This window comes from Cherax quadricarinatus, chromosome 26 (assembly GCF_038502225.1).
Source record: "Cherax quadricarinatus isolate ZL_2023a chromosome 26, ASM3850222v1, whole genome shotgun sequence".
Classification (NCBI taxonomy): Eukaryota; Metazoa; Arthropoda; class Malacostraca; order Decapoda; family Parastacidae; genus Cherax; species Cherax quadricarinatus.
Genome location: NC_091317.1, coordinates 8,623,763 through 8,638,176, shown reverse-complemented (window position 1 = coordinate 8,638,176; position 14,414 = coordinate 8,623,763). Strand labels below are relative to the sequence as shown.

The window sequence follows — 14,414 nt, the reverse complement described above, 5'->3', positions numbered from 1 at the left end:
CAAAACCTCCATCTCCCCATCTACTACTCCCCTACTCTGTTTTTAACCCTTTGACTGTCGCGGCCGTATATATACGTCTTATGAGGTACCGTGTTTGACATATATATACTCATAAATTCTAGCGGCTTCAGATCAAGGAGGAGAAAACTGGTAGGCCCACATGTGAGAGAATGGGTCTGTGTGGTCAGTGTGCACCATATAAAAAAAAATCCTGGAGCACGCAGTGCATAATGGGAAAAAAAACTCTGACCGTTTTTCTAATTAAAATGCCGACTTTGTGGTCTATTTTCGTATAGTATTTATGGTTGTATTCTCGTTTTCTTGGTCTCATTTGATAGAATGGAAAACATATTATAGAAATAGAGGTGATTTTGATTGATTTTACTATAAAAAGAACCTCGAAATGGAGCTCAAAGTAGGGGAAATGTTTGAATTTTGCCAATGTTCAAAAGTAAACAAATGATGCCATTGTCCAATAAATGTCCAACTAGCCATTCTAATATGCAGTCATGAATGGGTTGATGTTATTTATACAATTATTACAGTATTGCAGTAGTCTTCATAATAGTAAGTCTTCTATTTTTTGTTTGAATAAAAATTCAATATAGAAAACAAGAGTAACATCAGAGGGGCCTGGAGACATGACTGATGAACAAAGAAAATGTTATTTTAGAGCCCGGGAATGTCTGCATTGTTCATTCTGGACCCTATTTTGAAATTGTCATATTTTTTAGTTTTCGTGAAATTGGCCAAATTGCAAATTTCTGACCACATTATTAGGTAGTTTAAATCGGTAAATGGGCAGTTTCTTGTACTCAATCGATAGAAAAATGGAGTTCTAAAGAAATAGCTATGAGTTTGGGCGACTGGAACAATGGAATTAGCCAAAAATAGGGCTCAAAGTGGGCAAAATCGCCGATTTGTAAACAGCGCCGAGGTCGCTAACTTCGCGAGAGCATAATTTCGTCAGTTTTCAATCAAATTTCGTTTTTTTGGTGTCATTACAATCGGGAAAAGATTCTCTATCATTTCACAAGAAAAAATATTTTTTTTTTAAATTTTGCAACACCAGGAGACACCTCATGATTGGGGGTTGCAACAGTCAAAGGGTTAACTGACAAATCCATTTGTTCCCTAAGCTTTCTTAACTTATTTAACTCATTCTAAATTTTTTTCTTCTTTTCATTAAAATTTCTTGAGAGTGCCTCTCCCATTCTATCATCTGCTCTCCTTTTGCACTCTCTCACCACTCTTTTCACCTTTCTTTTACTCTCCATATGCTCTACTCTTCTTATAACATTTCTGCTTTGTAAAAGCTCTCATAAGGTAACTTTTTCACTTTTATCACACCCTGTACTTTATCAATACACCAATCACTCCTCTTTCCTATTGCACCCACCCTCTTATAACCACAAACTTCTGCCCCACATTCTAATACTGCATTTTTAAAACTATTCCAACCCTCTTCAACCCCCCCACTACTCATACTTGCACTAGCCCACCTTTCTGCCAATAGTTGCTTATATCTCACCCAAACTTCCTCCTCCCTTAATTTATACACTTTCACCTCCCTCTTACTTGTTGTTGCCATTTTCCTCTTCTCCCATCTACCTCTTACTCTAACTGTAGCTACAACTAAACAATGATCCGATATATCAGTTGCCCCTTTATAAACGTGTACATCCTGGAGCCTACCCATCAACCTTTTATCCACCAATACATAATCTAACAAACTACTTTCATTACGTGCTATATCATACCTTGTATGTCTATTTATCCTCTTCTTCATAAAATATGTATTACTTATTATCAAACCTCTTTCTACACATAGCTCAATTAAAGGCTCCCCATTTTCATTTACCCCTGGCACCCCAAATTTACCTACTACTCCCTCCAAAACATTTTTACCCACTTCAGCATTGAAATCCCCAACCATCATTACTCTCACACTTGGTTCAAAACTCCCCATGCATTGACTCAATATTTCCCAAAATCTCTCTCTCTCCTCTACACTTCTCTTCTCCAGGTGCATATACGCTTACTAAAACCCACTTTTCACATCCAACCTTTATTTTACTCCACATAATCCTTGAATTAATACATCTATAGTCCCTCTTTTCCTGCAATAACTTATCCTTCAACATTATTGCTACTCCTTCTTTAGCTCTAACTCTATTTGAAACCCCTGACCTAATCCCATTTATTCCTCTCCACTGAAACTCTCCTACCCCCTTCAGCTTTGTTTCACTTAAAGCCAGGACATCCAGCTTCTTCTCATTCATAACATCCACAATGATCTCTTTCTTATCATTTGCACAACATCCACGCACATTCAGACTTCCCACTTTGACAATTTTCTTCTTATTCTTTTTAGTAATTATTACAGGAAAAGGGGTTACTAGCCCATTGTTCCTGGCATTTTAGTTGACTTTTACAACATGCATGGCTTATGGAGGAAAGATTCTTATTCCACTTCCCCATGGATATAAAAGGAAAAGTAATAAGACCAAGAACTTTCTGTCAACACACCGGCCGTATCCCACCGAGGGGAGGTGGCCTAAAAGGAAAAACAAAAGTTTCTCCTTTAACATTTTGTAATATATACAGGAGAAGAGGTTACTAGCCCCTTGCTCCTGGCATTTTAGTCGCCTCTTACAATACACATAGCTTACGGAGGAAGAATTCTGTTCCACTTCCCCATGGAGGTAAGAGGAAATAAACAAGAACAAGAACTAGAAGGAAAATAGAAGAAAACCCAGATGGGTGTGTATATATGTTTGTACATGAATGTGTAGTGTGACCTAAGTGTAAGTAGAAGTAGCAAGATGTACCTGTAATCTTGCATGTTTATGAGACAGAAAAAAGGACACCAGCAATCCTACCATCATGTAAAACGATTACAGGCTTCCGTTTTACACTCACTTGGCAGGACGGTAATACCTCCCTGGGCGGATGCTATCTACGAACCCACTACCTAGGAAGACCAAGAACTATTAAGATAAAATCAAAGAAAACTCAGATTAGTGTATATAAACAAACATGTACATGTACCACAGGCTGACATTTCCAGATTATCAGAATCCCAGCATTATGCTTGTTGGATAAACTACTGGAAAAATTAACTAAAAAAACTTGGGAATAAACTTTACACAAAACCCTGTTTCCTGAGCAAAAGGCCATCAGTATTATATGCTAGACTGGCTAACATCAGAATGACTTCGAAAATACTAAACAAGGACTAAGGCACTCTTCACTACAGCATCAGAGTGGAACTTTCACCTGTCCACACAAAGAACAAGTGAACTTTCAAAGGTATGCCTTCAGGCTGGAACAGTATTGAAGCTGCAAGGCATGAGGTATGAAGAGGCAAAATTAGTTAGATTAGTCTCTGAAGGAATGAAAACAAAACAAAACAAAAAAAAATATGATTTGCAAAATACTTCAGGGCATGGGCAGGGAAGAACAAGTAGAAGAGAATAAAGAGGAAGGCTAAAAACCCAACCAATTTAGAATTTAAGGGCAATGTGTGGTGTAAATATTATGCAGAAAATTCAGAGTGTGGAAATTAGGAAAAGGTGTGGAGTTAATAAAAGTATTAGTCAGAGGGCAGAAGAGGGGTTGTTGAGGTGGTTTGGTCATTTAGAGAGAATGGATCAAAGTAGAATGACATGGAAAGCATATAAATCTATAGGGGAAGGAAGGCGGGGTAGGGGTCGTCCTCGAAAGGGTTGGAGAGAGGGGGTAAAGGAGGTTTTGTGGGCGAGGGGCTTGGACTTCCAGCAAGCGTGCGTGAGCGTGTTAGATAGGAGTGAATGGAGACAAATGGTACTTGGGACCTGACGATCTGTTGGAGTGTGAGCAGGGTAATATTTAGTTAAGGGATTCAGGGAAACCGGTTATTTTCATATAGTCGGACTTGAGTCCTGGAAATGGGAAGTACAATGCCTGCACTTTAAAGGAGGGGTTTGGGATATTGGCAGTTTGGAGGGATATGTTGTGTATCTTTATATGAGTATGCTTCTAAACTGTTGTATTCTGAGCACCTCTGCAAAAACAGTGATAATGTACGAGTGTGGTGAAAGTGTTGAATGATGATGAAAGTATTTTCTTTTTGGGGATTTTCTTTCTTTTTTGGGTCACCCTGCCTCGGTGGGAGATGGCCGACTTGTTGAAAAAAAAAAAAAAAATCAAGAAATTTTTCCATGGGAAAGTGGAACAGAATTCTTCCTCTGTAAGCTATGCATGTTGTAAGAGACGACAAAAATACTGGGAGCAAGGGGCTAGTAACCCCTTCTGCATACATTACTAAATTCAAAAAAAGAAACTTTCATTTTTCTTTTTATTTCAACCTCCCTCAGTGGGATGTTACCAGTTTGACGAAAAAACAATCAAGAAATTTTAATATTTAATCACAAATGAGCAAGTTAAAAAAAATAGGTGCAACACTTATATCATTGACGTCTCGGTAAAAATGCATATTATTAAAAAATGCAGGCTTTCATGCATAGTGGGAGGACAAGCTGTCATGTCTGTACATAAATCTGTACAAATATCAAACCTACTGTAACATTTGTAAATAAGATACCACTTCAATACCACTTATATATGGTAAATAACAATAAGATTTTTACATCAAAACCTCCACACTCACATGAAAGCATACAAAAACATGTACATTCAAGAGACATCCTTACACATTTGTGTATATGCCTCAAACACACAAACACTTCCCTCCCCGCCCCCCCCCCCAAAAAAAAAAAATAATTAAAGTACTTAATTTTATCCATAAATATTTTGTATTATACTGTACTCTTACTTTTGTGAGCAGCAATAATGCCAAGAGAATTCCAATTCATCCCATTTAAAGGATCCAGAGATAGGCTTTTTCTTAGTGCCATGACAGAACGGTCCATCAAGTCTTTAATGGCAGCCTCATCACCTCCTTTGTTATTGGCTTCCATAACCTTTCCCTGCAGATATGTATTGACTCCTAAATCATGCCAGAGAGCTGCATCATCTCCTATTTGAAGAGCAACCCCATAGCACCTAAAATGAGAAAAAATTAAAAGTACAAGATCAAGGATTAAATTAAATACATTGACATTGTTCTATAAGCAGCATCCTTGGTTCAAAATTCTTTAGCATGCTACCAGCAGAGTGGAACAAAATATTGCTCAAATAAAGTTAGAAGTTGTCAGTTAGAAACTGGACCAGTGCCTGGTGAATGTATATACCAAATCACAGCAAAAGAAGTGGAGTTTTTCTTCCTTCATAAAAGGTGTTCAGTCCCTTAGGCATACTGAATCTCAACCAGATGCATGAGGACAGAGACTTGTATGCTGGAGCCAGAGGAGAAGTGCAGCAGTACACAAGCCTCCATCATCATGCATCTGCTTTAGATTTATCATGGCTAAGAGATTGAACACCTATCACCGAAGGACTGAATGCTTTAAAACTACCTCTCCACTTCTTTCACTGTCCCTAGTATATATATTCTCTGTATTGAAGTGAAAAAAAAAATCACTGGCTGGCAATACATCTCGGCAATAAAGATATCCACATGGTTATATTTTATTACTTGAGAAACAGTGTAAATCTTTGATTTTTATATGATAAATTAAAATGGAAGGCAAGTGTAATATAGGAGAGGCCTAGAAACATGATTAATGAACAGAGAAAATGTTGTTCTAGTGCCTGGAATGTCTATATTATTTATTTTGGACAATTTTTAAATTGGAATTTGTTTTAATTTTGTGTAAAATTAGCCAAATTACCATCTTCCATGCACTTTATAGGGCAGTTCTGATAGTTGAATGGGCAGTTTCTTGTGCTCAATTGATAGAATGCATGGGACACTAGCAGAATAGCTAAGAATTTAGTTGAGCATTGGAATTGGCTGGAAATAGGACTCAAACCGGGCAAAATTGTCGATGCACAAATTGTACCCATACACCTAAATTTGCACCTACATAATTCCGTAAGTTTTTGATAAAGTTTTTAAATTTTAGTGTCATCACCTTCAGAAAAACATTCTCTATCATTTCAGAATTTTTATTTATAGGTGGGCAGAAAGCAATATTAATTTTAAAGTACCTGACATGAGTATGTGAAAAAGAGAATTTAAGAGCACGTTTGGGGTGCCAGGTGTAAATGACAATGGGAGCCCTTTGATTGAACTTTGTATAGAAAGGGGTTTAGTTATAGGCAATACATATTTTAAGAAAAAGAGGATAAATAAGTATACAAGATATGATGTAGGGCGAAATGACAGTAGTTTGTTGGATTATGTATTGGTAGATAAAAGACTGTTGAGTAGACTTCAGGATGTACATGTTCATAGAGGGGCCACAGTTATATCAGATCACTTTTTAGTTGTAGCTACACTGAGAGTAAAAGGTAGATGGGATACAAGGAGAATAGAAGCATCAGGGAAGAGAGAGGTGAAGGTTTATAAACTAAAAGAGGAGGCAATTAGGGTAAGATATAAACAGCTATTGGAGGATAGATGGGCTAATGAGAGCATAGGCAATAGGGTCAAAGAGGTATGGGGTAGGTTTAAAAGTGTAGTGTTAGAGTGTTCAGCAGAAGTTTGTGGTTATAGGAAAGTGGGTGTGGGAGGGAAGAGGAGCGATTCGTGGAATGATGATGTAAAGTGAGTAGTAAGGGAGAAAAAGTTACCATATGAGAAGTTTTTACAAAGTAGAAGTGATGCAAGGAGGGAAGAGTATATGGAGAAAAAGAGAGAGGTTAAGAGAGTGGTGAAGCAATGTAAAAAGAGAGCAAATGAGACAGTGGGTCAGATGTTATCAACAAATTTTGTTGAAAATAAGAAAAAGTTTTGGAGTGAGATTAACAAGTTAAGGAAGCCTAGAGAACAAATGGATTTGTCAGTTAAAAATAGGAGAGGAGAGTTATTAAATGGAGACTTAGAGGTATTGGGAAGAAGGAAGGAATATTTTGAGGAATTGTTAAATGTTGATGAAGACAGGGAAGCTGTGATTTCGTATATAGGGCAAGGAGGAATAACATCTTGTAGGAGTGAGGAAGAGCCAGTTGTGAGTGTGGGGAATCTTCGTGAGGCAGTAGGTAAAATGAAAGGGGGTAAGGCAGCCGGGATTGATGGGATAAAGATAGAAATGTTAAAAGCAGGTGGGGATATAGTTTTGGAGTGGTTGGTGCAATTATTTAATAAATGTATGGAAGAGGGTAAGGTACCTAGGGATTGGCAGAGAGCATGCATAGTTCCTTTGTATAAAGGCAAATGGGACAAAAGAGAGTGCAAAAATTATAGGGGGAGAAGTCTGTTGAGTATACCTGGTAAAGTGTATGGTAGTTATTATTGAAAGAATTAAGAGTAAGACGGAGAATAGGATAGCAGATGAACAAGGAGGCTTTAGGAAAGGTAGGGGGTGTGTGGACCAGGTGTTTACAGTGAAACATACAAGTGAACAGTATTTAGATAAGGCTAAAAAGGTTTTTGTGGCATTTATGGGTTTGGAAAAGGCATATGACAGGGTGGATAGGGGGGCAATGTGGCAGATGTTGCAGGTGTATGGTGTAGGAGGTAGGTTACTGAAAGCAGTGAAGAGTTTTTACGAGGACAGTGAGTCTCAAGTTAGAGTATGAAGGAAAGAGGGAGATTATTTCCCAGTAAAAGTAGGTCTTAGACAAGGATGTGTGATGTCACCATGGTTGTTTAATATATTTATAGATGGGGTTGTAAGAGAAGTAAATGCGAGGGTCATGGCAAGAGGCGTGGAGTTAAAGGATAAAGAATCACACATGAAGTGGGAGTTGTCACAGTTGCTCTTTGCTGATGACACTGTGCTCTTGGGAGATTCTGAAGAGAAGTTGCAGAGGTTGGTGGATGAATTTGGTAGGGTATGCAAAAGAAGAAAATTAAAAGTGAATACAGGAAAGAGTAAGGTTATGAGAATAACAAAAAGATTAGGTGATGAAAGATTGGATATCAGACTGGAGGGAGAGAGTATGGAGGAGGTGAATGTATTCAGATATTTGGGAGTGGACGAGTCAGCGGATGGGTCTATGAAAGATGAGGTGAAAGATGAGGTGAAAGATGAGGTGAATTGATGAGGGAAAAAGGGTGAGCGGTACACTTAGGAGTCTGTGGAGACAAAGAACTTTGTCCTTGGAGGCAAAGAGGGGAATGTATGAGAGTATAGTTTTACCAACGCTCTTATATGGGTGTGAAGCATGGGTGATGAATGTTGCAGCGAGGAGAAGGCTGGAGGCAGTGGATTATTACTATAATCAAAAAGAAGCGCTAAGCCACAAGGGCTATACAGCTGGAGGCAGTGGAGATGTCATGTCTGAGGGCAATGTGTGGTGTGAATATAATGCAGAGAATTCATAGTTTGGAAGTTAGGAGGAAGTGCGGGATTACCAAAACTTTTGTCCAGAGGACTGAGGAAGGGTTGTTGAGGTGGTTCGGACATGTAGAGAGAATGGAGTGAAACAGAATGACTTCAAGAGTGTATCAGTCTGTAGTGGAAGGATGGCGGGGTAGGGGTCGGCCTAGGAAAGGTTGGAGGGAGGGGGTAAAGGAGGTTTTGTGTGCGAGGGGCTTGGACTTCCAGCAGGCATGCACGAGCGTGTTTGATAGGAGTGAATGGAGACAAATGGTTTTTAATACTTGACGTGCTGTTGGAGTGTGAGCAAAGTAACATTTATGAAGGGATTCAGGGAAACCGGCAGGCCGGACTTGAGTCCTGGAGATGGGAAGTACAGTGCCTGCACTCTGAAGGAGGGGTGTTAATGTTGCAGTTTAAAAACTGTAGTGTAAAGCACCTTCTGGCAAGACAGTGATGGAGTGAATGATGGTGAAAGTTTTTCTTTTTTGGGCCACCCTGCCTTGGTGGGAATCAGCCAGTGTGCTAATAAAAAAAAATACTAAAAAAAATTTATGTTGAATGCCTCAAGGAAAATTCCTTGATGCTGTGGTTTTTGATCCAAGAAATTGGATCTGTGCTACATTTCTCTGAATCATGCCTGAATGCTTTCCATTCCCTCAGGGACTGAATGACCCCTATGGGTGTACTGCTTGCCCCCATGAAGTAACTGTCAATTGAAGAACAGTGAACATGTGGAATGAGCTAGGTGATAAGGTGGTGGAAGCAAACTTCATACATGGACTCAAAGGAACATAAGACTAGACATAAAGTATTCAAGTCCAACTACATTGATCAATTTAAACTTCGAGGCAGTGCCAGTGCATGTACAACCTAACAAGTACATGCACATACCCCATAACAGTTTTATGAGTAGATATGATCGAGCCTTGAAGGTCAGAAAATAGTAAAGCATGTCAATAAGAAAGAGGAAGAGCCAGGAGCTATCATTCAACCATTACAAGGACAGTTAAGAAATAACAGTAGAACCTCGATTGATGAACTTAATTTGTTCAACAACCAAAATGGTCAACAACAAACCAATTTTTCGCATAAAGAATAATATAAACAGAATTAATCCATTCCAGACCAAAAATGAGAATATAATAATTTATTAATAATAATGTAGTAACTACTATATAAAACAATGTATAAAATTATACAGCACACGGAAACTGTAAAAATGAATACTAAATGAGAATTTAACTGAAATACTGTACAGTAAATGAAAATTTAACTACCTCTTACCTGTCAGAGGAGAGCTAATGGCAAAATTCCAGTGGCTACAAATCGTGTGGGGATAAAGCTGGTAGGCCCACATGTGAGAGAATGGGTTTGCATGGTCACACTGCAGCATGCAGTACATGAGAAAAAAAACTGCGACCGTGTTTTTGGTTTAAAACAGCGACTTTGTAGTGTACTGTTGTATGGTATTTATGGTTGTATTCTCGTTTTCTTGATCTCATTTGATAGAATGGAAGATATACAGTAGACCATCATTTAGCACAGTAGTTACGTTCCTGAAAATGCCGGGTTAGGTAAAATCGTTACACAAATAACCCGCACATCGTGCAAATCGTGTTGGATGATCTGAAGAACTTATATGGGAAAATTAGGGTTACGTTCCTGGGAGCCCCCTAAAATGCCAAACAACTTTCTTTTAGGCCTCCACATCTTACAAAAATAAGTGAATATGAAGTTTTAGTTCATTGTTTTGATGTATTATGTTGTTTTTACTGCTTAAGACTACAAATGTAACAGAAATAATAGTATTTCTTACCCTAAATTTTGGGTACTGGTGTTTGTGGATGATTGTGAAGAGTGTGGAGTTATGCTGTGGCCCTACTGGGCTGAGGTGGATGGTAGAGGTTCTGGTACTGAAGTCGATGGTTGTACTGGAGTGTCTAACTTTAAGTCTGTCAAGTCATTCAGTAAGTCAGTCAAATCACTCAGTAAGTCATTCAGTGTCATGTAGGGAGGTATTGTAACGTAAGCATAACTGGGAATAATGAAGTAAGGGGTTATGTAGGCAGGGGATAGACAGGCGAGGTGGTTGGAGAGATGATTAGCGGAGGTAGGTAATATGAGGTCACTGGTGACTACACCTTCACCTCTCATTACTCCACCCACCACCCTACTCACCCTCTTACTACTTGAAATAAAAATAAACGAGTAAATGAGTAAATAACGGGGACAGTGAATATTACTATTCTACTCAAACACAGTTTATATTAAGTCCTTGTACAATAATATATTTGGGAACAGGAGTACATTATTGGGGTTTAGATAAATGGGGCGGTACATATAAGCAGTGAGCAGGGAACACAATCAACTTGACAAAAATGAATATAACTTACAATATAGTTCAGAGGACAGTTCATGACAGGAACTAAGCCACAGGTCCCAAGACCTACACAGCACGAGTACTGCTCCAAGCTAGTACTCTGCCCAATGTCTCCAACAGTCTCCTCCAGAGACTTCAGCAGCCTTCCCTGGAGCCCTACACCCCAGCAGCAGCTCTGCTTGAAGTCTCTCTGCTCAGAGCTCTGCACACAGCAGCAGCTCCACTCAAACTTTCCCCCTTCCTCAGTTGTTCCTTGGGCTTATGTTGTCCCGAGAGCACCCCCCGCAATGGGGTGTCCACCACGTGTTTTGACCCGACGCTGAGATCTGACGCCGAAAGGCATGGCTGACAGACATTTGCCAAGGCAAGATGTGACCATATAATTAGGTCTCCCTAGAGACCTCACAAGCCCAGCTGAACTACATCACATCAAGTCATTCAGTCAGTCAGTCAAGTCATTCAGTAAGTCAGTCAAGTCCCTCAGTAAGTCAGTCAAGTCATTCAGTCAGTCAAGTCACTCAGTAAGTCAGTCAAGTCATTCAGTCAGTCAAGTCACTCAGTAAGTCAGTCAAGTCCCTCAGTAAGTCAGTCAAGTCATTCAGTAAGTCAGTCAAGTCATTCAGTAAGTCAGTCAAGTCATTCAGTAAGTCAGTCAAACCATTCAGTCAGTCACTCAGTAAGTCATTCCGTCAGTCAAATCACTCAGTAAGTCCGTCAGTCAGTCACACAAACTCGTGTTTACTTCTTTTTCTGTGTACAAAGTAACACTTCATTATGGCTATAGGTTATCTCTTGTCTAATATCTTTGTTTCTTTGTTAATTCTAAGACTTAAGTGCTTATACCTCTTCGTGCCACTTTCGGTAACACTGGTATGGCTACTGGGTGTCATGATTGCTTGGCAGATACAAGATACAGTAATTAAAATAATGTATCATAACACAATTCACAAACACAGCTGCCTTGTAGCAGAGAACAACTGGATATGTATGAATTACGAATGCTGGGATGGTGGGGTGGTGTCGGGGAGTGGCAAGGGATGGCGGGAGGGCTCCCCGGCTGCTCCACAACAAGGCGGCAGCTTGAGCAAAAGTTTTTTTTTTTCCTTTCCACAAACTGAACCATTTTAAATTAATTATACGTGTTACATAAAATTGTGCCACAATTCTTCAATCGCGCAATACCCAAATCGTACCAAATAAACTCGTGCTAAATGACGGTCTACTGTATTACAGAAATAGAAATGATTTTTAATGGTTTAAAGACTAAAAGTAGCTTGAAATTGAACTCAAAATATCAGAAATTTTCGATTTTTGCCAATGATCAAGAGTAAACAAATCATGTCACACACATCCAATACACGTCAAGTGGTGGGTCTAATATGCATTCACAAATGCGATGATATTATTTACACAATTATTACAAATATGGACTAGTTTGAATAGCAGTAAATCTTTTTTGTGTGAATAAAAATTCAAAATGAAAAGCAAGTGTAATACAAGAGTGGCCTGGAGATGTGACTAATGAACAGATAAAATGCTCTTTTAGTGCCAGGAATGTCTGTATTGCTTCTGCTGGACCCTATTTTGAAATTGGTCTTTCTTGAATTTTATGTGAAATTGGTCTTTCTTGAATTTTATGTGAAATTGGCCAAATTAATAATTTCAGATCACTTCACTGGGTAGTTGAAATAGGTAAATGGGCAGTTTCTTGTACTCAATCAATATAATAAAAGGAGTTCTTGTGAAATAGATATGAGTTTGGTCAACTGGAGCAATGGAATTGGTCCAAAATAGGGCTCAAAGTAGGCAAAACAGTCAATGTGTAAATATCGCCGAGAACACTAACTTCGCGATAGCGCAATTCCATAAGTATTCCATGAAATTTCGCACTTTTGGTTTCATTACTTTCACAAGATGCACAGCAAGAGCTCAAGAAGTGTTTACAGCATACACTGTCGCTATACTGACTGAGACCCACGCTGTGGACCCTGGTGATCATGTGATCTGAGTGCTACCGGTTAACAAATAAGACCATGTACAAAAGCCAAATCAAACAAATTGGTCTGAAAATCAACCTGTTCGACAACTAGTCCATTTGACAACTGAGGTTCCACTGTACAACAAAGTAAACATACAGATATTTAAAATATTTTGAAAGCATTACCTGGCACCCATCTGCAATATCTGAAGTTTGTCCACCACAGTCATTTCATCTAAATCTTTAATTTCCTTTTGGATCAGCTTTGCAGGTACCGTAAACTTAGCAAGTGAGGCTGGCACCGGGTGAAGCAGAGTGCAAGCATCACCCATCAGCTTCCAAATACATGAACTCTCAGGCTTTATGCTGGCAGCTCTGAAAGTGATTTGTGAATAATGAGCATATTAAGTTTAAAATAGCAAAATACTATAAAGAAAAATGGTAAGTATACAGTATGTATGTATGTATGTACACCTACCATCTGACTTACGACTGAGTTCGGTTCCGAGAAACCGGTCGTAAGTTGAAATGGTCGTAAGTCGAACTTTACTACTGAATATCAACAAAACATTTTTGTAATGACTATTTTATTGTTTTATTTTGGTATTTCATGTTTTACTTTACTTTTTATGTTGTTAGTACTGTATTTTATATTGTAAGGTTTAGGATAAACACTATGTACAACACAAATAGGTGTTTATTTCCCAGAAATTTGGCATAAAAAACACGGTCGTAAGTCGAGTGATCGTAAGTCGAGCAGGTCGTAAGTCGGATGGTAGGTGTATATGCAAAATAACCATTGTGAAAAAAATATATAGAAATGAATTTCATCTGTATCTCAATGGCAGAACACTAAAGGGTTAACTAGTGTATATTCCACTTTTGTGTTTAGACATTTAAAAATATTCCAAATTTCTACATACTTCATCAAAGCAGTAATGGCACGGAGGCATGCATCCTTCACATTTGCATGAAAAAATTGTTCATAATACTTTCTTGCAATGGCTATGAGAGCTTCAGCCAGCCCAATCAGTGACACAACTTCAACTGGTTTTATAGGCTCACGCTTGAGTACAGCTTCATAATCTCTTATAGCTTCAAGGTTCTCTCCAGTTATCTGAAACAAATCAGGATATATATATATACAGTGGTACCTTGATATATGTCCTTAATACGTTCCAGGACCTTGGACTTATACCAAACAGGACTTATACCAAACAAATTTTCCCATAAAACATATAGGGAAAACAATTACAGGTTCTCCATCACAAATCCGGCATCATTGGGACCTGTAGTGTGCCAGATTACTGAGTTTGCCGGATTACAGAGTGGTTAGGTTAGAATACACTTAATAAAACTAACCAACTTTACTTACACAAAGTTCATTGAACATCGGCAAAAATCGAATATTTCCGCTACTTAGAACTCAATTTCAAGGTACTTTTCGTCATGAAAGCAATCAAAATCATGTCTATTTCTGTAACATATCTTCCATTCTATCATGCGAGTCCAAAAAATGAGAATACAACCATAAAAAACATACGAAAATATACTGCAAAGAGGCAGCTAATGGCTGAGAAGTGAACTCCCTTATTTATCGTCCGCCTTTTTTATTTTTGTTGTACGTTAAGAAGCATCTTTCCATCACACATTGCCTAAGTTTCAATGAGAAACCCCAACAAAC

General features: G+C 38.5%; 1 protein-coding gene across 1 annotated transcript in view; it reads right to left on the bottom strand.

Moving 5' to 3' along the window:
- The window catches only part of LOC128691606 (superkiller complex protein 3), a 288,629-nt gene that overhangs the window by 121,175 nt on the left and 153,040 nt on the right, over positions 1–14,414 (bottom strand). Inside the window, exons 13-15 of the mRNA XM_070088954.1 lie at positions 13,654–13,847; positions 12,917–13,105; positions 4,817–5,046 (exon numbers count right to left, since the gene is read on the bottom strand). Coding sequence (XP_069945055.1) covers positions 4,817–5,046; positions 12,917–13,105; positions 13,654–13,847 — 613 coding nt within the window. The remainder of the gene's footprint in view (positions 1–4,816; positions 5,047–12,916; positions 13,106–13,653; positions 13,848–14,414) is intronic.